The 27100-nt window shown below is 37.6% G+C and overlaps 1 protein-coding gene across 2 annotated transcripts in view; it reads left to right on the top strand.

The window, feature by feature from the left end:
* PRIM2 (DNA primase subunit 2) overlaps positions 1 to 27100 on the top strand; it is a 302377-nt gene that overhangs the window by 45540 nt on the left and 229737 nt on the right. For both annotated transcript variants that reach the window (XM_034648298.1, XM_034648299.1), the window contains exons 6-7: positions 19990 to 20091; positions 22617 to 22754. In XM_034648298.1, coding sequence (XP_034504189.1) covers positions 19990 to 20091; positions 22617 to 22754 — 240 coding nt within the window. The remainder of the gene's footprint in view (positions 1 to 19989; positions 20092 to 22616; positions 22755 to 27100) is intronic.

Genomic DNA, 27100 nt, shown 5'->3' on the forward strand with positions numbered 1-27100 from the left:
CTTGAAGATGTCATCCTTTGGGGTCTCAATTTAATGTAGGGAAGGTCTCCTTTAAGATCCCATGTTTGGCAGGCTCTGATCCTTATCTTTTGTCACTTTGCCCCTTGTGGCTGAGGCTCTGAAGTTCAAGTGGATGCCATTGGCTGATGCCTTCAGGGCAGAAGTGGCTTTGGTTCTCTTGGGCTTAGATTTTCCTCAAAAAAGGCAGTTCCTCTTGTTTTGTCAGTTTTTTAATTCTCGCAAACTAATTTTTATTTTATTATTTTATTTATTTGCGAGAGACCTCGCGTGTGCGCACGTGGGGTAAGGGATAGAGGAAAAGAGAGAATCTTCAGCAGACTGTGCACCGAGCACGGAGCCCAGCTCGGGGCTTGATCTCACCATCTCGAGATCATGACCTGAGCCGAAATCAAGAGTCAGATACTTAACTGACTGAACCGCCTAGGTGCCCCTTGTAAACTAATTTTTAAAAAATGGTTTATCCACCATTTTTCATTATTTTCACTGGAAAGTAGATCTGGATAACTTAATTAGAAACTGCCTAATGGCTAGGTCTGGAACCCAAGAGCCTGCATCTACTGCTGTGCTACTGGAGATGAAGCCGACTTTGCCCCCCTACCCCCCAGTGTATTCTTTGCAGCCTCTGTCTAGGCAGAATACCGACTTGGAGGATGGGTTCTAATTTTTTTAAGGGGAAAATTGCTTCATTAACTATTATCATTTATTTGATGAGTTCTTGTATGCCCTGATTATAAACTTTTGGTCTTCTGGAGTTTCATTATATTTTTCAGAGTACTTTTTCTTCTTTTTTCTTTATTTTTTCAGTTTGAATATTGTACCCTCCATAGTTTATATATTCCAGTTTGTAAACATTTCACCAGGTATTGTGATGAAAACTGGGAATATAATAAGTATAACAAATTTCTTTGAGCTTAGGTTCATATAGCAAAGGAGATACACATATAAATGCTTATAATATAGTACATAAGTTCTGTAATATGACATGTTCAAGCACAGAAGAGGAAGTAGTTGTTACTGAGAAAATCTGGGGAGACTTTGTGGAGATAATGTGTTAGCTATATAGACATTTTCCAGTAGTAACAGAGGGTATGGAAGGGCATTTCAGATATGGGAAATAAGTGTAAAGACACAGAGATAAAAGTCATGGTGTACTATAGAGAGTGCACACAGATTGTTAGAATTGGAGGATGAAATATTTTGGGGGATGATAATTAAAACCAGGAAAAGTTAAAGGCCTGGCAGGGGAGAGACTTTGATGGATCCAAGGAGCCTGTGTAGTGGGAATGTGGAGTAGGTGAACAGAGAGGATGAGGAGGTATGGTTGGGGGGAGTATGTGTGTTGAGGGGTGGAGGGGTAGTTGAGAACCGGGCTTTGACCTTGGGCCTTAACTGCCAAGGTAGAGTGTGAGTGGGCAGAGTGTGCCGAGGACTGAGAGACTAGTGTTGAGGGGATCGTCCATATGGGTGTATCTGTCAGGGCAGTGGCAAGGAGGTAGATGTTACAATGTTGGCAGATTTTGGATTTGGATAGTGTCTGTCCCAGGTTTAGCACTGAAAGCCCTGTGTCTTGAGAAACCCCTAAGTCCTGGGAAAACCGGGGTGGTTGTTCACTATAGTGAGGTGCCAGAAGGGCTGGATGAATTTGAGGCAGTTCATGGTGGAGAGCAGTCATCTGTAGGGGGGAGGTACTGGCCACAGTGGGGGGAAAAGAGGGGAATGAGTTTATGTCCATTTACGATAAAGCTCTGTTCTCAGGAGGCAGCAGAGGTAGGAGAGCATTCAGAAAGAGGTTGAGCATGTGGGGGTTGGTTCCTATAGGACAAAGTAGAAAATACTTTAGAATGTGTTCAGCAGAGGGAATATACAAATGAACGAGGTGGCTAGATGGGGGGTCAGAGCTTAATCCAATGAGAATGACTGTAGGATCACTGGTAGGTCTCCACAGGGGTCTATTTTTTGCGTACGCACTGAGAGTAAGGATGAGAGACATAAATGAAAATAGATGAACAAGAAATTCATCGATAGTTTTGGTATAAAGTTGTTTAAGTTCTGACTCCAGGTGTCTTACCAGGCTTTTAGCCTCCTCCTTGGACTGGAATAATGCATATAAGTCTTTTCTCGTTGACTTTTTCACTGTGCCTTATTTCTCTAAGGTTCCATATTTTTATACTTAACTCATTGTCTTTTGTAGTGTGTTTTTATATTAGGTCTCAGCAGTAGACCTAAGTTTTTTAATAAATTAAAATTTCTTAATGTTGCTGTTTTGATGTTCAGTATCAGTGATTACACAGTATTTTGTTCATTGTTATTTTGTATTTTGCTATATTATTGCCATTTTTCTAGGCCACATCAGCCTGGAAGTGAGTCAGCCTATAAATTGGCCACTGAGTCCTGCTTCCCAGTTCAGCACTGGGATATGCGTGTGTGAGAGAGAGAGAGAAAAAGAGAGAGAGAGATTGAGACTGGTTAATTGGTAGCGACTCACTTCCATCTTCTGTGCCTTTATGTGGCTTCCTAGGTTTCCTGCCTTTTAGGGGCACCACGCTATTCTCAGTAAATCTTAATGCTATAAATGCTGCCTGCCTGGGGCGCCTGGGTGGTGCAGTTGGTTAAGCGTCCAACTCTTTGTTTTGGCTCAGGTCATGATTTCAGGGTCATGAGATCAAGCCCTGTATCAGGTTCTGCACTTAGCGTGGAGTCTGCTTGGATTCTCTCTTCCTCTCCTTCTGCCCTCACCACTGTGGGCGTGTGTGCTCTCTGTCTCCTCTCTCTCAAATAAATAAATAAATAAATACNTTTTGGCTCAGGTCATGATTTCAGGGTCATGAGATCAAGCCCTGTATCAGGTTCTGCACTTAGCGTGGAGTCTGCTTGGATTCTCTCTTCCTCTCCTTCTGCCCTCACCACTGTGGGCGTGTGTGCTCTCTGTCTCCTCTCTCCCAAATAAATAAATAAATAAATAAATAAATCTAAAAAAAAAAAAAATGCTGCCTGGCTACCCTGTATAGTGCTGTTCTGTAAGCTTCAGCTAAAGCCAATGCCCTGGCGGTACTATTGGTGAACTCAGTTTATCTGCAGTTGCTTGAGCAGTCTCTGACGTGGTTTCTGAAATTCGGTTCCTGGGATGTATCACCTTGTCAGCTCGCTTCCACTTTAATGAGCATGCTTCCTTTCATTCTGCCCATCTCTAACTCATGTAGGCAAGGCTAAGCATCAGGCTTGGTGGACATTCAGGCCCTTACAGGCCTTTTACTCTTCCATTGCATGCCAGAAATCAGGCTCTTCCCTCTTGTGAGTGGCCGCTTCTTTCAGAGTTAATTGTTAGTAGAGTCAGCTTCTCTTCTTTTATAAGGTTTTGCTATGGTTAAATAATACAGTTAATTTATAAGGTAGNATTAATTTATAAGGTAGCATCTTTTGTTTCTGTTATCTCTTGGCACTGTACCTGTCTCATAGAAGATGCTGAAGAAATATTTGTGGGATGGGGTGGGATGGGGTGGAATGTATCCTGGCAGATTATAAGTTTCAGGTCCTGTCATGTCCAGCTCAGGAATTACTGCTGTTTTGATTTATTTAGGAGACTTTGAAGAATTCTTGTATAAATCACCCAGTTTTGGGGGGCGGGGAGGAGAAAGGTTTTATTGTAGAAGAGAGGAAATGAACATAAGTATAAGGAATTAATCTTTTCTCTCTAGTATCAATTTTAATATATTAAAATGTGCCTCTGCTATTAAAAAAAAACAGTAATAAAGTAACCAGACGATTGATTTTTACATTGATCAGCTTGGCAGAATTACTGAGATATCAACATACTAATTAGAATCTCAGGGTATTAAATTATTGTTTGCTTTCCAACTGAATGTTTCAAATGATTATAAATGACAAAGAATTTGTAAGTGACATAACAGACCGTGCTATCAATTTTGGTTAATTAACACAGCAACACAGTGATAATTATTTCCTTTTTTTATTTCCTGTTTTGTGTTTCCTAAAAATTTACTAATTATTAATTTATTTTTCATTTTTTCCTATTATATGGTTCACTTTTGTACATTTAAATGCAGAAAGTATGTTTTAAGAATTGGATTGTAGGGGTGCCTGGTTGGGCCAGTTGGAAGAGCATATGACTCTTGATCTCAGGGTTATGAGTTTGAGCCTCACGTTGGGTGTAGAGGTTGCTAAAACATAATAAAGTATAAAAAAAATTGGATTGTAAATAGAAAACATTTTTTAAAAGATTTTATTTATTTATCAGAGAGAGAGTGTGCACAAGCAGGGAGAACGGCAGGCAGGGGGAGAAGCAGGCTCCCTGCTGAGCAAGGACCCGATGCGGGACTTGATCCCAGGACCCTGAGATCATGACCTGAGCTGAAGGCAGGAGCATAACTGACTGAGTTGCCCAGGGATCCCTAGAAAACATGTTTTAAACTAATTTTTATTTTAGGTTAATAAGTGTTCTGGTTATTTATTACTATGTAACAATTACCCCCAAATCTAAAACAACAATTCTAAAACCTAATATCAAAACTTATAACCAAAACCAAATCTAAATCTAAAACAATAACCAGTTTATAATATTTTGCAGTTTTGAGGAGTAGGGATTCATACTAGGCTCTCCACAGGGCAATTTTTCTGCTCCACCTGATGTCATTTGGGGTTATTTGGTTGGCAGCTAGTCTGGTATAGGGATGTCCAAGGCAGCTTTACTCACATGCTCAGTACTGAGTTAAGGACTTCTAGAAGGCTGGACTCTTTTTTTTTTTTTTTCTCCCATCTTTCAGTATCATTTATTTGTTCCACATTTATTAAGCTTCTACTTGGTGCTGTGCAAGTGTGTGCATTTCGGATTAAATGACCCACAATAAGGGAAAACTTTCAACAATGATGTCAGACCACTAAAGAAGAGAAAACCCCAAAGATTCAACTTGGTCATGTGTAGAAGTCATTCCCATCACAGTTACTTGAGAAATCACCCTCCCAACTATCACCATTCAGAGATATGATCAAGAGTGTCGTTATTATGTACTAGATTAATTTTGATCGCATTCTGTTTAGTTCCCCCCTTATACTTACTTTATGCTTTATCTACTCTAGCTTGAAGATTACTTGCTTAGGATTTTTAAAAATTTCAGGGCATTCTGAGTGTTTAGAAGGCTGGACTCTTGCTGGGATCCTCTCCATGTGATCCTGAAAGTAAGGAGGTTAGACTTCTTCTTAGGTGACCCAGGACTTTAAGAGAACAAGGCAGAAGCTGTCAGTCCTCTCAAAGATCAGGCATGGGACTGGCGTGGCATCACTTGTGCCATATTGTTAGTCAAAGCAGTCATAGTCCAGCCCAGATCAAAGGGAGGACAAACAGATCTCAAGTCTTAAGGTAGAGCTTAATGGGAATGTCAAAGAATTTTAAACCCCACGGTAAGTTTAATAATAGGTCACAGTGCATTCGCCTTTATCAGATCACAATACTTACTACCAGTATAGAACAGTATTTATTAGAAATGGTGATAGCAATACTGAGGCACCTGGGTGGCTCAGTCAGTTAAGAGTCTGCCTTTGGCTCGGGTCATGATCTCAGGATTCTAGGATCAAGCCCTGCATCAGGCTCCCTGCTCAGTGGGGAGTCTGCTCCTCCCCCCAGCTAGTGCTCTCTCGCTCTCTCAAATTAAAAAAAAAAAAAAAAAAAAAACGAAAAACAAATATAAAAAACAAGACGTTTTCNAAGTCTTAAGGTAGAGCTTAATGAGAATGTCAAAGAATTTTAAACCCCACGGTAAGTTTAATAATAGGTCACAGTGCATTCGCCTTTATCAGATCACAATACTTACTACCAGTATAGAACAGTATTTATTAGAAATGGTGATAGCAATACTGAGGCACCTGGGTGGCTCAGTCAGTTAAGAGTCTGCCTTTGGCTCGGGTCATGATCTCAGGATTCTACGATCAAGCCCTGCATCAGGCTCCCTGCTCAGTGAGGAGTCTGCTCCTCCCCCCAGCTAGTGCTCTCTCACTCTCTCAAGTTTAAAAAAAAAAACAAAAAACAAAAAAAACAAAAAACTAGTGATAGCAATATTAAAAACCAGGACGTTTGCCTTCACTACTTGTGTTATCCACAAATTTTTTATTTCATTGTAAAAGAAATGATTCCAAATTGTTTCATTGTACCCTGGATATTTTAAACAGTCTTCCTATTAATAATTTAATTGTATTAATATCGTTGGAATTGTTAACATGTCTTTTTACTTGCTAGTACAGGCGTGTTTCATTCTAAGAAAAACTAATCCTTTAAATCATTTATTTATATGTATTAATGTCATGCCCTTTTCCACAAAGGATTTGAGGTGACTTGCAGCAAGACACATAAGACAAATCGGTATTGAAGTAAAGTATAAATAAATAACAGTGGATAATGAGGATCAAGAAAAACAGTCAGTAAATGGCATCACCATCTGCCCAGTGGCTAAAACTCTTGTCTTTTTCTTCATCCTCTTTATTTACAATCCGTCCATCTGTGCTACTCCAAAATATATTCCAAATCTGTCCACTTGTTTTTTCTACCAGTGCTTCTCTGGTTTAGGCCACCATCATCTTTCCCCTAAGTAGTTCCCTTTCTTCCACTCTGATCCCTCTTACTGTTCTTTCTCTGTTCAGCGTAAGAATGGTCTTAAAAAAATCACAGTGTAAATCAGCTCTTGACTTTCCTGTGCTTAACACGTCTGTTTAATGCACCGTTCTTAGTATAAAGGCTGTCTCACACTGGCCTGAGGGCTCTCTCTGCCTCTCAGCACCTTTTACACCACCCCGCCTGTCACTGCGCTCCATTGGCCTTCTTTCTGTTGCTGCAACCTGCCAGCCGTTTTCCTCCCTGGAAAAATGACCTGTGAGGATCTTTGCACTGGCTCTTTCCTCTGGTTGAGATGCTCTTGCCACAGGTTTTACATGGTTGACTTGTTTTCATTCATGTTTCCATTTAAATGTCATTTCTTCAGAGAGACGAATTGACCATGCAACTGAAAGTATAAATCCATCCATCCATAGTGCGTCTTTTTGTTGTACTTTCATCGTAGATGGCTGCCTGATAATTATTTGCTTATTGTGTATGGTCTGTCTCATTAAAATGTAAGCTTCATGAGAGCAGTTTTGTTTTGTTTTGCTTGTTTATAGCTGGGTCCCATCTTCTGGAAATGGTGCTTGGTACATAGTTCTCAGAGTTTTTAGAAAGAATTCCACATTAAAAAAACAAATGTTAGAATTGATAGTGCTATTTCCAGGATGTGATAGATTTATTTTAGAAAAGAGGATTCTTGGGGTGCCTGGCTGGCTCAGTCGACTGGTAGAGTGTGTGACTGACTCTTGATCGCAGCTCTGGGAGTTTGAGCCCCATGTTGACTGTAGAGATTACTTAAAAATAAAATCTTGGGCGCGCCTAGGTGACTCAGCCATTAAGCATTTGCCTTTGGCTCAGGTCATGATCCCAGGGTCCTGGGATTGAGGCCTACATCGGGCTCCCTGCTTGGTGGGAAGCCTGCTTCTTCTCACACTTCCCTTGCTGTGTTCCCTCTCTCTCTCTCTTTGTCAAATAAATAAATAAAATCTTAAAAAAAAAAAATCTTAAAAAAAAGAGGATTATTTCCCTGGGACTTACTCTTTAGACTGGTGAGATGCATCAAATCACCAATGGGACTTTTACAAAAATATACACCTGAGCTTCATTCTGGAGGTCTAGAAGGCATCAGGAATCTCTAATTTTGAAAAGCTCCACTGCAAATCTGATGTACATCTTTGTTTAAGGACCAGGGTCTGAGAGAGAGAAAGCTGTTTGGATGCAAGTAGAACACTTCTGGCCAAATATTTATAAACATTGAATATTGTTGATGTGAAGTTTATAGACGAAATTGCTTGGAAGCCTTATTTAAATCTTTAGAGGCCATTGTAATAGACTAGTGATTCTAAAGTGGTGTGCTTAAGATGATCATTTGGGAATGTGGGAAGGAAATAAACAATTCAACTTATACAGTTTTAATCTCATTCCTTTTACATTTTGGAGTGGGGGGTAAGGCATGTTATGAGTACATAATGTACAGTAATGTATGTAATTTAGAAAAATACATGTAGTAGAAGTGTGTGCTCACAATATCTTGATAAAAATGTGGGATCCAAAGAGCATGGAGGTCACTCTGCCAGTCAGGATAGGTTATGCAGTGGTTAACAAATGATCCCTAAATCTCAGTGACTATTAAAAAGGTTTGTTTCTTGTTCATGCTCTGTGTCTCTTGTGTGCCATCTTCGGCCCTGCTCTGTGTCATGTTGACACCATGACTCAGGTTGATTTGAGTAGGCTTTATCTGAAATTTCACCAGTTGCTGTGGCAGAGGGAGGAGAGAATTGGGTAAACCATATGCTTATAAAGTTTTTGCTTGGTGTGACACATGTCACTTCACTGGCCCAAGTCACATGGCAATGCATGAGTCCAGTCGGTAGGAGATGTACAGCCCTCTCTCAGTGAGGGACTCTGCACAGGGTGAGTAGCAGTGCAGTCTAAGCAGACAGCCTCTTACTTGTTTCTACTCTGGAACGTTGGCCTCACCAGAGCTCTGTCTTAATCTCCTCTTAGGCATGCTGGCAGAGCGAAGCTGGTCTCCCAGTTCCTGGTTTGATGGAGAATATTGAAAAGAAAAAGATACATGAAGCCCAAATCCTTAATTCTGTTAGTAAGGCAGCATGTAAAACAGTATAATTATAACAGTATAATTGTAAAANGAACGTTGGCCTCACCAGAGCTCTGTCTTAATCTCCTCTTAGGCATGCTGGCAGAGCGAAACTGGTCTCCCAGTTCCTGGTTTGATGGAGAATATTGAAAAGAAAAAGATACACAAAGCCCAAATCCTTAATTCTGTTAGTAAGGCAGCATGTAAAACAGTATAATTATAACAGTATAATTGTAAAATATAGAAATAAAGCTTTACACAAACTATTAAAGCCCGGAAATTTTTGCATGATAAAAAGATACATACCATATGCCATTTGAAACACAGAGTACTATTTGGTGACTGGGAATGGATAATAGGGATTGAGCTGTGGGGAATTGTGAGTAGTAGTGGAAAGAGAAGAGCTTCAAAGCTCAGATGTTCAGGGTCTTTGCTAATTGAAAATCAGAGTAAGGGTTGAGCATCTCTGGAATGGTAATGTAAGTTACTCAGGAAATGTGATTCTGTTTAGAACAGTTTGCTTATATACCTCTTTTCAGGAAGATGTTTATTTTGTGAAGCATGATATACCTTGGTTGTAAGATGTTGCAGTGATCTTTTTTAGTTATTTTGAATACCCACTAAAGACCAGTCCTATGTTTGTTTAATAAAATGACAAGTTTATAGAAACCAGTTTAGTTGCAGGAAACATTTCAATTTATGCCTGGAAAAGAGAAACTAATCAAAATGTAATCTGTAAACGTTAGTGATACTAATAATAAATATTGACCATGTATTAAGGGCATGCTATTTGCTATGCCTATTCTAGGCTCCTTTCATACTCTGTTTAAAGCTACATGAAATAGATATTATTTTCTTAATTTTACTGGTGAAGAAGCTGAGGTGCAAAGAGGTTAATTAACATAAGATTTGAACTCAGGTTTCTGCATTTAAAGAGTATATATTTTCCACTCTGTTACTCTGCTTTTATAATTGTCCACTACGTCTGTTTTTACTCTCTTACGTGAGGATTCTTTGTTAGTAGAAGCAGGAAACCATTTAATCCTGTCTTGCTCTTTTAGGGGGTTAGTGTTTTCTAGGCATGCAGTAGGTAACTTCATTAAGGGAGTCTGAGGAAATGAAATGTGCTCATATTTTCCCAGTAGTTTTTAGACAGAAAGCAGAAGAGAATACTTGAGGTTATTTTAGATATTTGGTTTTTTTTTTTTTTTAAAGATTTTATTTATTTTTTGACAGAGAGAATAAGTAGGCAGAGCTGCAGGCAGAGGGAGAGGGAGAGGCAGGCTGAGCAGAGAGCACGATGTGGGACTCGATCCCAGGTCTCTGGGCAGACATTAACCGACTGAGCCACCCAGGCACCCCTATTTTAGATACTGAAATAATCAAGTCAGTAGCAGTTTATACTAATTAATAAAGTTTTGTAAAATCATCCTATATTTTTCAGTGAGAATTTCTTTGGCCTTTTAAATTTTGGTTATAACTAAATTGATAAATGAAGATATAGAATGTGTGTGACAAATGGATGAACTTTCTAATTCACCAAGGAAAAACAGTATTTACTGAAAGGCTATAACACAAGCAATGACATGAATTTTAGGTAGAATGCCGTGTGATTTGGAATGCGCCTGGTTACTTTAGGTGAATGATTTAGAAACACATTGAATTCCTTAGAATTTTATTCGTTATTTCTAACCTAAGCAAGAGTAGGCAATTTTTTTCTATTTTTTTGGGACAGTACGTTTCTTTTTCTCTTTTAATTAAACATTTTTTTTAAAGATTTTATTTTAGAGCGATCGTGTGTGAGCGTGAGCATGGGGAGGAGCAGAGGGGGAGGGAGAGAAAGGGGAAAGAATCTTAAGTGGACTCTGTGTTGAGTGCAGGTCCCAGCGTGGGGTTCAGTCTCATGACCCTGAGCGAGGTCATGACCTGAGCTGAAACCAAGAGTCAGATGCTTAACCGACTGTGCCACCTAGGCGCCCCTGGGAGGGTATATTTCAATGAGAGAAAATCTAATTACATTCTTTTTTTGAGTAAGCTCTACACCCAGTATGGGGCTTGAACTCATGACCCCGAGATCAAGAGTAGCATGCTCTACTGACTGAGCCAGCCAGGTGCCCCTTTATTACGTTCTTTAATACTCTAGTTTTTATCCAAAAACTTTTAAATAAAGAGAGTTTAGTCTTTTTTTTTTTATTTAAAGATTTTATTTATTTATTTGACAGAGAGAGACAGCCAGCGAGAGAGGGAACACAAGCAGGGAGAGTGGGAGAGGAAGAAGCAGGCTCATAGCGGAGGAGCCTGATGTGGGGCTCGATCCCAGAGCACTGGGGATCACGCCCTGAGCCGAAGGCAGACGCTTAACGCCTGCGCCACCCAGGCGCCCCAGAGAGTTTAGTCTTGACCCTGTTTCTAAGGCAAAAGACTATTTGAACAAGTAAAGTCTTATAAATTATTATGTCATATGACCATTAAGGTGATGTGTGCTTCCACTGCTTCCCTGATATTTACTAGGTAAGCAGTTAATTGCTTATAAACACCTGTGGTATTGTTAATACAAATATTTGAGCTGAGTTTAGGGAAAGGGGAGATACTGTATTACCCTGGAGAAGTGTTGTTATTATGTATTGCTGTGGGATTTGTTTAGTTAGAACCCAAAAGAGTATTAGGAGAAGCATTTCGAAGGATTTCCCTTATGGAGTGCAAAGGAAAGGGTAGATAGTCAATTAAATAGACAGAGACATATATGAACAAAACAAATGCTGGGGCAGAATAATCTGGTGGTAGCTCTTAGGAAAATATTTGCTATGGCTAAGCTTCAACTTAAAACACTGTAGAATGAGTGTTGACTATATAATTTGTGCTGTGACACCCTTTAAAATTGTTACCTGTAAGATTTATCATGACATCTAGTTGTATTACATTTTTAGTTTATGTATTTTTATCTTGTTCATTACCAAAAAAGCATTGCAGTGAAAATTTTAATTGATGACTTTCTCTTGATGTTACGTATTTGTTGAACTCTCTTGCAGAGTATTATTTTGTCTATTGGAGACTGCATGCCTTGTGAACTTTAGTGTCAGTTTTCAGTTGGAAATTTTTAGTTGGAAATTTCATTTCTATTTCTATTAATTAGCTGTAAAATGAAGATAATATCTAGCTTGTAGGGTTGTTGGTATGATTAAATGCAATAGTATCAGCTAGTGTAACTAGCAGATGCGTATGCATGGGTCTCAACCTCTGTGGGCTTTTTAATAATCTGGTGGACACACCTAGACTGCCTTTCTCTCTGCTGTATTTCAACTTTCATGTAACAGCTGATGAGCAAACATTTTAAGCCATTATATGGTGGTGAGGTAGCTGTCTACCAGCCAGTGATTCTGTTTCAGTAGTAGTGCCATCATTCTTTTCCTAGTACGATTTGTACAATTACTTATTTTGTAGGCTTTTTCTGCCTGTGCTCTTTAGAAATGGGCCACAGAAGGCCAGGGATGGAGTCATGGTGGGTTGGATGGGTGTGCTTTGGGCCCAGCCTCACTTCAACCAGAGAGTGTTCCTCTCTCCCATTTCTGCAACATAATATTCATCTAGGTAAGATTTCCTTTGAAGGAAGTTTTCAAAATAGGCTGGATTTTTACCTTTCAGGGAAATAAAGAAAAACTTAAGTATTATTAGTAGTTAAGCAGCATTAGTCTTAGACTCAGCAGATTTGGGTGAATATGGAAATCATTAGGCACGCCTAAAGTGGTGATTCTATAGTGTCACTCTACTGCCTAAGCTAGACAATAGTTTCTTAAATTTGAAGTAAAAAAACAAAGTAAAAAGGATATGCAAGGAAGCAGTGAACATTTGGAAATTGGAATAAAAAACACCATTACAGTAACATTCGGGAGATATGTAAGGAATAAATTTAATAAAATATGTGCAAGTGTAAGGAAGAAAATAAAAATGATCTGTAGTCCCTTTATCCAGAGTTACACAGTTTTACTTTGGTCTGAACTTTCCCCCACACATAAACTTATGTACAGACACAGACATGTAATCTCTTAAAGGTTTAATTTGTTCTCACCTAACTGTATTAATGTACTTTTACCTAACATTATTTCATGGCTATCTTTCTATAACAGTGATCATAAATATTCATAACTTTAAGAAGAATTTTACTGACTGTATTATATTTCATTACAATACAGTTCACTTTTGTTTCACTTTTTTAAAAAGTAAGAAGTATAACACATACCCAGAAAATATGTCCAACAAAAGCATATGGTTTAGTGGATTATTATTAAGTCTGTCATCCAGGAATTAGGCATTGCTATTACTCTTCAGACTTCCTTGTGCTTTCTCAACCAATTGTCTTCTCTCTCCTAGAGGAAACCCCTGAAGTCTGACTTTATGTTAATCACTTCCTTACCTTTTTTCCTTTGCGTTGACCACCTGAGTATTCATTCTAAACTGTAATTTTCCTTATTAAGGCAAAACTTTATATAAATTGAACAGTGAGGTATTTTTATTTATATAAATGGAACAATGAGGTATATTTTATTTTGTACCTGTATTATTTTGCTTAATATGTTTTTAAGACTTACGCGTATTATGTGAAATTGTTTNACTACGTACTTGTGAAAGAGACCTTGTGGCTTGCAAAGCCTAAAATTTTAACTGTTGGGTCTTTTCCCGAAAAAGTTTATTTCTGCTGTAGTGTATATACTTAAGGAGAAAAATTGCCAGGTTATGAGATATGTTTACCTTCGATTAATGAGGTAATGCCAGATTTTCTAAACTGTTTATACAAATTTCTTCTCCTGTCAGTAGGTTATGAGAGTCCCATTGCTCTACACTCTGATCGGTGTTGTCCAACTTAATTTTAGTTCTGGTGAGTGTATAATAGTATCTTCATTGTGTTATTTGGCCTCCAAAATTGTAATGTGAAAAATTTCAAGCATATAGAAAAGTTGAAAGAAGCTTGCAGTGAGTATGTGTATGCACGCACTATCTAGGTTCGACAATTTGAAAGAAGCAGTGAGTATGTGTATGCACGCACTATCTAGGTTCGACAATTTACATTTTCTATGCTTGTTTTATCATTTGCTTTCCATTCCTGTATCGATCCATTTCAGAGTAAGTCTCTTTCAGAGTCAGTTACAGAAAAAGGTACAGTTCCCACCAAATACTTGCATGTCCTTAATTAGAGTTCAGTGCTTGTTTGTTTGAATATAACCTCAAGCTTTTACTGTCTTCATAATATAACAAAAAATGAAGCTTAGAACTGGATTACTTGGCCCTTTCTCTTCTTATCTCCTCCCAGTTCAGAGTGCTTGCATCTCCCAGTGGCATTCTCACAGATTTGCAGTTGGGCTCAACACAGTCAAGCCTCAGCACAATCTTTGTAGTTTTAGCCTTTTCCCAGAAAATCGGCTTAGTCTGCCACCCTAGCCACCCTGCTTCCTGTCATAATGCTGCTTTCCCTGGCATAGAAAGAATCTTTGCCTTTCTTGTACTTTGTCACTTTGTGGGGTTGGTGCTTACCACACTTCTTGCAGAAGGTCCAGCGGGTTTTAGGAATGTTCACCATGTTTGCAAGAGTGCTGTTGGCACCGAAAGAAAGCTAGAGTTCAGTGTTCGGTGACAGTTCTCTCTTTATTTAAGGTAAAGTTTATGTACGATGAAATGCACAACTCTTAAGTGTACCATTCGTGAGTTCTGACAAATGCATAAATGTGTACAACTGAGACTTACCAAGATGCAGAATGTTACTATCAACTCTGAGAGTTTCCTCATGCTCCAGAAAAGGCAATCACTATTCAAATCTTTTTCTACCACATGAAATTTTGCCTCTTCTAGAACTTTATATAAATGGGACCAAATATGTCTTTTTTGTGGTCATGTATTTTCATTTTTCTTGGGTAACTACCTAGGAGTGGATTTTTGAATTATAGGGGCAGATATCCTTAGTTTGATAAGAAAATGCTGGAACTTTTCCCATAGTGGCTGGATCATCTATATTTCTACCAACAATATCTGAGAGTTCCAATTCTTCCACACCTTCACCAACATTTTTCCTCCCACTTTTTACATGTTAGCATTCTAATGGTTGTGTAGTGTTATGTCATGGAGTTTTTCCACTATAATTTTAAGTTCCCCTTACCCGATGGCTAAGGAGGTTGAGCGTCTTTTCATATATTTATTCACCCTTTAAATTTTCTCATTTGTAAAGTGCGTGTTNGATCATCTATATTTCTACCAACAATATCTGAGAGTTCCAATTCCTCCACACCTTCACCAACATTTTTCCCCCCATTTTTTACATGTTAGCATTCTAATGGTTGTGTAGTGTTGTGTCATGGAGTTTTTCCACTATAATTTTAAGTTCCCCTTACCCAATGGCTAAGGAGGTTGAGCGTCTTTTCATATATTTATTCACCCTTTAAATTTTCTCATTTGTAAAGTGCGTGTTCATGTTTTTTGCTTATTTTTCTATTGGATTGATTATCGTCTTCCTAATTTNGATTTACTATTACTATTTTTTTTAAGTAAGTTCCACACCCCGCATGGAGCTCAGCATGGGGTTTTGAACTCATGATCCTGAGATCAAGACCTGAGCTGAGATCAAGAGTCGGAGACTTAACCGACTTAGCCACCCAGGCGCTTCTCTAAAATTTTTTCTTCTGTCTTGGCTATTCTTGGTCCTTTGCATGTCCATATACACTTTTTTCTTTTTTTAAAGATTTTACTTACTTATTTGAGAGAGAGAATGGGGGAGAGGGAGCATGAGAGCGGGGAGGGTCAGAGGGAGAAGCAGACTCCATCTGGGTCTCCAGGGTCATGACCTGAGCAGGAGGCAGTCGTTTAACCAACTGAGCCACCCAGGCGCCCTCCACATACATATTTAAATCAACTTGTAAATGTCTGCACACACAGAGATGCAGAAGCTATTCTGATTTTGTTTGCGAATGTATTGAATCTATAGGTCAATTTGAGGAGAATTGGTACATTTGCAATATTTGGTTTTCTGGCACATGTTATTTTCTTTTTCTCCAGTTTCCCTCGGTAAGGTTTTATAGTTTCTTTGTGAAGGCCTTGAACATCGTTTGTTAGATTTATTCTTAGGTACTTGATAGTTTTAATCTTGTTGTGAATGGGAGCTTTAAAAAAATTCCATTATTGAACTTGGCTGCTGACATATAGAAATACAAAATGGTTTTTTTTGTATTTGACTTGTGTCCAGAAATCATATTTAATTAGGTCAATAAGTCTAATTATTTGTGGATTTTTCTGGAGTTTCTAAGGATACTAATCATATAATCTGTGAATAATGACAATTTTTCAGTTTTTACCCTTTTTTTTTTTTTTTTTTTTTGGGNTATAATCTGTGAATAATGACAATTTTTCAGTTTTTTCCCTTTTTTTTTTTTTTTTTTTTTTTTTTGGGTCTTACCTATCTGGTTCTCATTCATGGGGTCTTATTTCCATGAGTGCTTTGTCATTTTTGTGTGCTGGAGATGGTATTTGGGCAGTTATTTGGAGTTCTGTATTGAAATGTAGGAGGATTACATCTTTTTCCCAAAGGGTTTTCATTTGTTTCTTTCATGGGCCTGTAGGAAGTGCTAGTTCAGGATAATTTTAATTTAAATCCAAAATCTGAGGTCCCTGGCCCATTAGATAATTAGATACTGGGCTGCAGATCCATATGAAGACTGACAAACTTCTGGTTCACACCCACCTAAGTCCTTAAGTGTCCTAGAGAGTAGGGCATAGTTTCCACTTTCGGCAGGGTTTCCATGAATTTACTTTCCCAGAATTAGCAAGTATAAAAGTAGGCTTTCAGTGACAGGGCTTATCTGTTAAGTCTGGCAGTTCCTGAGTAACCTATGAGAACTTTGATGCAGATGGATTGGTCTAAATCACCTAGTCCACAATTACTGCAACTGAAGGCATTTTTTGATGATTCCACTGAGTTTTTTTTTTTNGATGATTCCACTGAGTTTTTAATTTCTGTTCTTGAATTTTTTTTCTGTTTCTGGAATGAATCTCTTTCACAAATCACTTTTTATAGTTTCCCATTCATGCAGCTGTCATCACATTTGTCTTTTATTTCTTTACACATATTAATATAGTTATTATCTGTATACTTTGAGTCTTACTCTCTTATTACGAAGTGATGTTTTATTGTGAGCCTTGTTATAAAATACAGTATGCTTGACATTGTATTTGAAGATGAGTTTGCAGGAATCCTTTGAGACATGCTGGAATGTGCTTTCCTTCATAGAGGATTTGAGTTTGCTTCTGCCAGGTGTCTGGGATATTTGGCTCGGGGACCACCTTGAAACAAGTTCAGGGCTTGGGATTTCACTGATGGCATTTGAGCAGGTGGATTCTTGTTAGATACTCCACTTTCATTTGAGCCTGAGTTTATGTATATATTAATCTGTGCTTTAAAGAAGATGCTTTTATTATTTATTTATTTGAGAGAGAGAAAGAGAGAGATTGAGAGCCAGATGAGTGGGGGGGAGGGGCAGAGGGAGAGGGAGAAGCAGGCTCTCTGCTGAGTAGGGAGCTTCTTGGAGAACTTGATCCCAGGACCCTGGGGTCATGACCTGAGCCTAAGGCAGTTGCTTAACCAACTGAGCCACCCATGTTCCCCTAAAGAAGATGCTTTTAAAAATTTTCTCATTGTTCTTTGATTTTTGTGAGAGATTGATCTGAATAATATAGCCTGCTTTACTGAAACATCAAGTTCTACTGAAATTTATTTTCTCAAATACCTGTTGTTGGACATTGAGGTTTTTTTTTTCTTTTTCTTATTGTAAATAACGTTGTGAGGAAATGAAATTGTTTCTATATGTGTATCTCCTGTTATTTACTTCAGACTAATTCTGGAAGTGAAATTGTTAGGGTCTGCTTGTTTTAATGCTTTTTGATATGTATTGTCAAAGTGCCCTGTACACACAGATTGTTCTGACACTGTGTTTTCTAAATCTTTGAAATTTTTTCCATTTTAATAGGTATAAACTACTGCATTATTATTTTAATTTACTCCTCTCCCCATTCTTCACCCCCCCCTTTTTTAAAAGACAGTGCATGCTTTCCAGGGGGGAGGAGCATGGGAGGGGGAGAGAGAGAGAGAATCTTAAGCAGGCTCTGTGCTTGGTGCAGAACCTGGCATGGGGCTTAGTCTCAGGACCCTGAGATATGACCTAAGCCAAAATCAGTGATAGGATGCTTAACTGACTGAGCCACCCAGGCACCCCATCTTTCCCTTTCTAAATGGGAGTGTTTACCATGGTTATTCTGCCCCTGTTCTAGCCCTGTTTATTGAGTGTATATGTGTGGGAGGTGTGTATGTGTGTGTGTAAGTGGAGAGGATAGATATTTTGTCTTTAACAAGTGAAGGTTGATTCTCTTCTGATATAGGGACTACAAGCATCATATGTGGTTGCTGAACTTTGAGATTAATGCCATTATTGTATAGAACTTTTAGATTGTCTCACTTGTGATAGGAGTAAATGTATTTTGTAGCATAAGTTGAGTGAACTGTAAATTGGTGACCAGAAGAATATTGCAGTAATCTTTGATACTGTTGACCAGTAAATTTGGNATTTTGTCTTTAACAAGAGAAGGTTTATTCTCTTCTGATATAGGGACTACAATCATCATATGTGGATGCTGAACTTTGAGATTAATGCCATTACTGTATAGAACTTTTAGATTGTCTCACTTGTGATAGGAGTAAATGTATTTTGTAGCATAAGTTGAGTGAACTGTAAATTGGTGACCAGAAGAATATTGCAGTAATCTTTGATACTGTTGACCAGTAAATTTGGGTTCTCTTCTTTCTGGGCAACTAGTAGAATTATACTTCCCTGCTCCTTTGAAGGTAGCATGCTTATACGATATGCTTTTGTCAATGAAATGTGAGTGGAATTGACCTGCATAACTCTTAGGAAGAACCAGTTTGCCATTCATGTTCCTTCTGTCTATCATGCAGGAGATTGGAGCCTGCCTAAGCCATCTGGTTGCTTGGTGAGAACCACTGGTAGTGAAGCATTCCTGCTCCCTGCCACTGCCTCCCCACCACCCTGTCATGAACATGTAGAAAAGCAGGAAATACCATTTTTTTGTTAAGCTGCTAAAAATTTTAAATTCTTTGTTACCGTACCATAACCTAGCCAGTCCTAACTAACATAGATTACCGTAAAAGTGATCAGGAAAGCTACAAAAGCTGATCATCTTGACAATTATGAAAGAGTAGAATTTTAATTTACTTTTATTGTTGTCACTTATGTGATTATTGTCAGTGTTTTGCTTTTAGATTACTAGTACTTATGTCCTCCTACTACCTAGGGATTTATTGAGAGTAACCTGGATGTTAAATGATATAAATATTCCCCTCAGTGTTTGGTTTATATTTTATCTTCATTTACAGATCTTTTATTTTTCTCTGTAGAATTTTGAAATTTTTATCTAGTCAGATCAATCTTTTTATTTTTAAAGACATAATCAGTCTGAGATAGTAGATCTGTAGTTGTTCCTAGGAAAGCTGNTTGCTTTTAGATTACTAGTAGTTATGTCCTCCTGCTACCTAGGGATTTATTGAGAGTAACCTGGATGTTAAATGATATAAATATTCCCCTCAGTGTTTGGTTTATATTTTATCTTCATTTACAGATCTTTTATTTTTCTCTGTAGAATTTTGAAATTTTTATCTAGTCAGATCAATCTTTTTATTTTTAAAGACATAATCAGTCTGAGATAGTAGATCTGTAGTTGTTCCTAGGAAAGCTGGTGTTTTAAATTTGAAGTTGTTTTGTATGACTGGAAAATTGGGAAATAGTTAAACTACTTTAATTGCAAATACATATTTTAATAAATTAACATAACTCTTGAATTGGGATGATGCTCCCAATTAGATTGTTATGCTCCCATAAACTATTGTTAGTCTGTGTTAAGCTGAGTTTTTATTATAATATCTTTCTTATTGTAATACCTTTGGGGTTTTTTTGTTTATTGTTTTTTTGGTATATGTCCTCAGAAATTGGCGGAATAGAAATTTGAAAGTATATTGAATTTAAATTTTCTTTCATATTTTGGCCTTCTTAACAATAGTAATAATGAGTTATTACTCATATTGGAATGATTTGAGATACCAGGATTTAAAAATTTTTATTAAAGTATAGAATGCTTATTAGAACAGGAAAGAATTTTTTAATTTCTTTTTTTTAAGAACTTTAATTTTTTAAACAGTATAAAATATATTTCCTTTTAGATAAGTGATGAAGAGAAGAGTCTCCGAGAACCAGAGATTCTTGCTTCATCAGCCAGTTTGAATGGGTCTAAGATGGAGTTGGAGTCAGAGTCAGTTTGTAAGGTATGTAAACTTTTAAAATACATCCTAGGTTTTGTTAAATATATCACACTGAGCTTTATATACATAGGTAGTTAACCCAGTCATACAGCCTCTGGTCTCTACAGCTTCTCCTTCTCCTGTGCAGAATTCACCTTCACTCCACGGAGGGTGTGCCATCATTCTTTGCTGGGCTGTCTTGCTACAGAGCTTACACATCCTTCTAACCTTGTTTGGACTCTGACCTGGCCAAAGCAGGCCATTCTCTTAAAGGAATACTCTCTTCACGATACTTAGGCTTCTATACCCCATGCTCAGCTACCCCTGTAGGGTTACTCTCTTCACCCACTGGGCTTAAATACCTTGTTCTGGATCAGTGCTCTGTGTGATAGCCTTTTTCATCACTTTTGGGCTCTGATGCCATGCTTGAACTGTCTTTCCCACCTAGACTCTTTCTTATTCCATTTGGGCTCTGGCGCTTTCTGCCTATTTGCTCTCCCCTGGCAAGACTTTCTTTAACCTAATCAGGTTCTGGCATCTAGAAGTGGGCCATCTCTGTCTGCAGCCCTCTTCCTCAGCACAGATAACTACTTTGCTTGAACCCATTGAATAGCTTTTGGACTGAATAATTCCATAAGGGGAAGGGAAAGAGTTGAAATTAATTTTAAAATTTGATAACCACAACACCACAATTTCCTTTGAAAAGGGAATTGATTATTGTCAGTGAGTGCCAGTAGTTAAAATTCTGCTTCCACATTAGCTCCCTATTCTGACTTCCCTATCTCTACCATTTAGGCCATCAGTCAGTCAACTTTCCAAACTTAGGGTATGGGAATCAATATTTTTTCTTTGCACACCAAACATTTCCCATTACTCTCTCTTCACATCATTTTTTGCTTCTGCTTGGGCATTTTTATTTCCACTGTGACCACTTTAATAGGCTAGAATCATGGAATATTAGAGCTAAAGAACCCCTAAGGGTCATTTATACCATCTCTCTCCCCTTCCCTGCTGAAATTTAGAAGCATTCGTTAAATATATAGAAATCATAAGTCTGGTCAGTCACAGAGTTTGGATTAGAACTCATGTTTCCAAACTATCCCTGTCTCTTGCCCGGATCATTGAAATAAACCCTCTAACCTCCTCCTCTAATATGTTCTGTGTAACTTGTTTGTTTGATGCTGTGTCATACACAAACTGCCCTGCAAAGCTGTTTGACTTTCCATATGTGTCTGTTTTGTTTTCTCAGCTAAGTGATGAACTTCTTTAGAACTGTGTTGTAGTCATAGAAATCTGTCACAGAAAAACCACATCGGTTTATTGCATGGTATTATTGGATATGTAGAAGAATCTTAGGCATATATTTGGGTTTTTTTTAANATGTAGAAGAATCTTAGGCATATATTTGGGTTTTTTTTAAAGATTTATTTATTTGAGAGAGAGCGTGCATGAGTGGGGGGAAGGGGCAGAGGGAGAGAATCTTCAAGCATACTCCCCGATGAGTACAGACCCCGACTCAGGGCTTGATCCCATGACCCATGAGATCATGACCTGAGCCGAAACCAAAGCTGGATGCTTAACCACCTGAGCCACCCAGGCGCCTCTTAGACATGTGGATTTAACTCCTTCTAAAACTTGGGTGACTAGGCAATTTGGGGATCATTCCTTTCACCTAATTTTTTACCACATTTTTAAAAAGAAAACCTGTATTGGAGAGTAAGGATGATTTTCAGTTTACTCATACCATATTCTCGTATCATAAAATTTTAGGATAGTTCTCAGGATTTTAAAAAATGCAAGTGGAGTATTAAGTTTTTTAAATGGTACTTACTGGTAAGTACTTCAGTAGCAGAGCTGAACAGTTATTATTTCATTTCTTGGTGTTGAGATTAGCTTTTCCAATGTATTTTTCTAGTGAAAGAATGGAAACAGATAAAGAAATTTAGAATTACTAGTACTTTTCACCACTGAACATATTATATACACGTAATTGATGCAGAATAAAATTGAGGAATATGTCATTTGAGGGGATTGCAACGTGCTTAGAGGGCTTGCGTTTAGAGTTTAAAATCTTGAAGATTATAATTTGTAAATTCATGAGTTAAGAATAAAAATAATGCATTCTAACTTGGCTTATTATTTTTCGAAGCATCTACTCTGAAATGAGCACATTTTTGGACCATCATTTCTTCTTAATGTTATTTAGTTTTAAGGGTTATAAATTGTTTTTTTGTTTGTTTGTTTGTTTTTGATCTGCTGGGCCAAATTAATTTCTTATAAGAAGAATTTTGTTCAGACTTCATATGTATNTGAGCACATTTTTGGACCATCATTTCTTCTTAATGTTATTTAGTTTTAAGGGTTATAAATTGTTTTTTTTTTGTTTGTTTTTGATCTGCTGGGCCAAATTAATTTCTTATAAGAAGAATTTTGTTCAGACTTCATATGTATGAAGATTTAGGAGGATTTCATGACAGGTACTGANTGAAGATTTAGGAGGATTTCATGACAGGTACTGACTTATTTTCCTTGCTTCACTATGAATTCAGATCCCTTTTGCTGATGCTCTGGATTTGTTCCGAGGAAGGAAAGTCTATTTGGAAGGTGGCTTTGCTTATGTACCGCTTAGAGACATTGTGGCAATCGTCCTGAATGAATTCAGAGCCAAACTGTCCAAGGCTTTGGCAGTAAGTATTTCAGTTTATTTCTGTATTTACTTTATTTCCACATAGTTACATTTCAGTTATTACTCTTGGTAGTTTTGTTCTGTATTTCTTAAGAAATAATTTAATTTTTATAATAATATTTGAATTGCTTATGATGTCATACTGGTAATTTTAGAACCACTAGGTTTTTATGTTACTGCCCATGGTTAGTTTTCTTAGTTATCTTTCTTATAGTAATAGTGAGCTGATTAATTTTGTGAGAGGCTTCTGTGGGTTGTGTCTTCAAGGTTGTGCTTTTTTTCTTGGAGGTGGATTTCATATAAGGCCCCTCACAATTGTTGCCTATGGTGTATATGACCCCTAGATTTCTGTTCTTTTTTTTTTTTTAATTTTATTTATTTGACAGAGATGGAGACAGCCAGCGAGAGAGGGAACATAAGCAGGGAGAGTGGGAGAGGAAGAAGCAGGCTCATAGCGGAGGAGCCTGATGTGGGGCTCGATCCCAGAACGCCGGGACCACGCCCTGAGCCGAAGGCAGACGCTTAACTGCTGTGCCACCCAGGCGCCCCTAGATTTCTGTTCTGAGTTGGTATTTTGTATCAGTAGAGGGCGATGTAGAAGAAAGCCTTTATATTAAGGAATGAAAACAGTGTTATGCTAGTGTTGCAGTAAATAACCTCTACTGCTAAGTGAAAGTGGTGGTAGCTGTTTGAATAAATAACATGAACAGGGGCTGCCTGGGTGGCTCAGTCGGTTAAGCATCTGCCTTCAGCTCAGGTCATGATTCCAGGGTCCTGGGATTGACTCCCACATTGGGCTCCTTGCTCAGTGGGGAGCCTACTTCTCCCTCTGCCTGCTGCTCCCCATCCTTGTGTGCATTCTCTCTCTCTGTCAAATAAATAAAATCTTTAAAAAAACAAAACCAAAAAGATGATAAGTGCTTTTCAGTGGATTTGTTGGAAGTGTTACACTTTATGACAACATCTTAAACATACGTGTTTTGGTAGGGGACTTGAACATCCCACTTAACATCAATGAGTTGATCATCCAGATAGAAAATCAACAAGGGAACAGTGGCCTCGATTAACAAATTGAACCAGATGGATCTAACAGATATATTCAGAACATTCCATCCCCAAACAGCAGAATACACATTCTTTTCAAGTGCTCATGGGATATTTTTAAGAAGAGGTCACGTTAGACCACACAACAAGTTTCAACAAATTCCAGAAGATTGAAATTGTATCATGCATTTTCGGTCACCACAACAGTATGAAATTAGAAACCAGTCACAAGAAAACTTTGGAAAGAACACAAATACATGGAGTTTAAATAACATGCTGCAGAATAATAAATGAGCCAACCAAGAAGTCAAAGAGGAAATCAAAAGATACATGGAAACGGATGAAAATACAATGGCAAGATTTTGGAGAGGCAACAAAAGCAGTTCTAAGAGGGAGGATAATAGCAATATAGACCTACGTATAGGCCTACCTATAGAAGCAATATAGGCTTCTATGTAGCAATATAGAAGCAATATAGAGAAGCAAGGAAAACCACGAACAACCTAACGTTACACCTAAAGGAGCTGAAAAAAGAAGAACAAACAAAGCTCAAAGTCAGTAAAAGGAAGGAAATAAGATTAGAGTAGAAATAAATGAAATAGAGACTAAAGAAACAGTAGAATAGATCAGTGAAACCAGGAGTTGGTTCTTTGAAGAGATCAACAAAATTGATAAACCTTTAGCTAGACTCATCAAAAAAAAAAAAGTACTCATATAAAATCAGAAATGGGAGAGGAGAAATAATAGCTGATATCACAGAAATATAAAGGATTATGAAAGAATATTATGAAAAATTATATGCCAGCAAATTAGACAACCAAGAAGAAATGGATAAATTCCTAGAAATATTTAACCTTCCAAAACTGGATCAGGAAGAAAATGAAAATTTGAGCAGACTGATTACTAGCAATGCAATTGAATTGGTAATCAAAAAACTTCCAACAAACAAAAGTTCAGGAGCAGATGGCTTCAAGGCAAATTCTACCAAATATTTAAAGAAGAGTTTATAAGTATTCTTCTCAAACTGTTCTAAGAAATAGGAGGGGAGGGAAAGCTTCCAAATTCATGCTGTGAAGTCAGCATTACCCTGATAGCAAAAAATACTGCAAACATAGATGCAAAAATCTTGAACAGAATATTAGCAAACTAAATCCAGCAATCCATTAAAAAAATCATTAACCATGATCAGGTGGGATTTCTTCCAGGCATGCAAGGGTGGTTCAATATTCACAAATTGATCAGTATGATAAATCACATCAACAAGAGGGTAAAAATTTTATGATCGTTTCAATAGATGTAGAAAAAGCATTTGACAAAGTACAACATCCATTCATGATAAAAAACTCTCAACAAAGTAGGTTTAGAGGGAATGTGCCTCAACAAAATATAGGCCATATATGAAAAACCCACAGCTAACATCATACTCCATGGTGAAAAACTGAAAGGTTTTTCCCTGAGATCAAGGATGTCCACTCTCGTGCCTTTATTTAATGCATTAGTGGAAGTCCTAGACACAGTAGTCCGACAGGAAAAAAGAAAAGAGATCCAAATTAGTAAGGAAAAAGTCAAACTACCCTATCTGCAGATGACATGATACTATATATAGAAAATCTGAAAGACTCCACTGAAAACTACTAGAACTGACAAATGAATTCAGTAGGGTCACAGATTACACAATTAACATATAGAAATCCTGCATTTTTTTTCTTTAAGATTTTATTTCAGAGAGGGAGAGAGAGAGCAAGCATGGGTGGGGGGAGAGGGAGAGGGAGAAGCAGATTCCCTGCTGAGCAAGGAGCCTGATGCAGAGGTCAATCCCAGGACCCTGGGATTATGACCTGAGCTGAAGGCAGACGGTTAACCGACTTAGCTACCCAGGCACCCCGAAACCTTGCATCTCTACACACTAATAATGAAGTAGCAGAAAGAGAAATTAAGAAAACAGTTCTGAGTTCTGTTTATAAGTGCACCAAAATGCTGATACAGCTGAGTTATATGTATTTTGGTAACCCCAGTCAGTAATAAAAAATATTTATACTGGAAAATATTCCACTTTTTAACTCCAAAGGGAAGATTGGCCTATACTTTTGGCTATAATCAATATAGCTTAAAAACAGCTACATCACATAACCTTGAAGTTCTGAATCAAGTACCAAAAGGGGTATTTGAAAAAACATGCAAATTGAATAGAATTACCAAGGAAGTGAAAGAACTATACTCTGAAAACTGTAAAACACTAATGAAAGAACTTGAAGATGATACTAACAAAGGGAAAGAAAGATATTCCATGTTCATGGATTGGGAGAACCAATATTGTTAAAATGTCCATACTGCCCAGAGCAATCTACAGATTTAATGCAATCCCTATCAAAACACCAACAGTATTTTTCACAGAACTGGAACAAATAATCCTAAAATTTGTATGGAACCACAAAAGAGCCCAAATAGCCAAAGCACTCTTAAAAAAGAACAAAACTGGTGGTATCACAATCTCAGATTTCAAAGTAGACTATAAAGCTGTAGTACTCAAAACAGTATGGTCCTGGCATAGAAATATAAAACAGATCAATGGAACAGAATAGAGTCCAGAAATAAACTCATGCTTTGGTGATCAATTAATCTATAATCTATGACTAAGGAGGTAAGAATATACAATGGGAAGAAGTCTCTTCAACAAATGTTGTTGGGAAAACTGGACAGGTACATGCAAAAGAATGAAAATGACCACTTTCTTACACCATAATAACTGAGAATGGATTAAGGACCTAAATGCGAGACCTGAAGCCATGAAAATCCTGGAAGAAAACATAGACATTATTAGTCTCTTGGACATCAGCTATAGGAACATTTTGCTAGACATGTTTCCTTTGGCAAGGCAAGCAAAAGCAAAATTAAACTGTTGGGACTACTTCAAAATAAAAAGCTTCTCCACAGTAAATGAAACATCAACAAAACTTAAAAGCCTACTACTGAATGAGAACAGATATTTGCAGATGATGTATCTGATAAGGAGTTAATATCCAAATGTATTAAGAACTTGCTACTGCTCAATACTAAAAAACAGTCTGATAAAAAATGGACAAAGGATCTGAATAAACATTTTTCCAAAGAAGACATACAGTTGGCCAAAGACACATGAAAAGATGCCCAACATCACTCATCATCAGGGAAATACAAATCAAAACCACAATGAGATACCACCTCACAGCTGTCAGAATGGTTGAAATCAAAAAGACAAGAAAGAAATATTGGCAAGGATGTGGAGAAAAAGGAACCCTTTTGTGCTGTTGGTGGGAATTCAAG

Source organism: Ailuropoda melanoleuca, chromosome 19 (genome assembly GCF_002007445.2).
Source record: "Ailuropoda melanoleuca isolate Jingjing chromosome 19, ASM200744v2, whole genome shotgun sequence".
Classification (NCBI taxonomy): domain Eukaryota; kingdom Metazoa; phylum Chordata; class Mammalia; order Carnivora; family Ursidae; genus Ailuropoda; species Ailuropoda melanoleuca.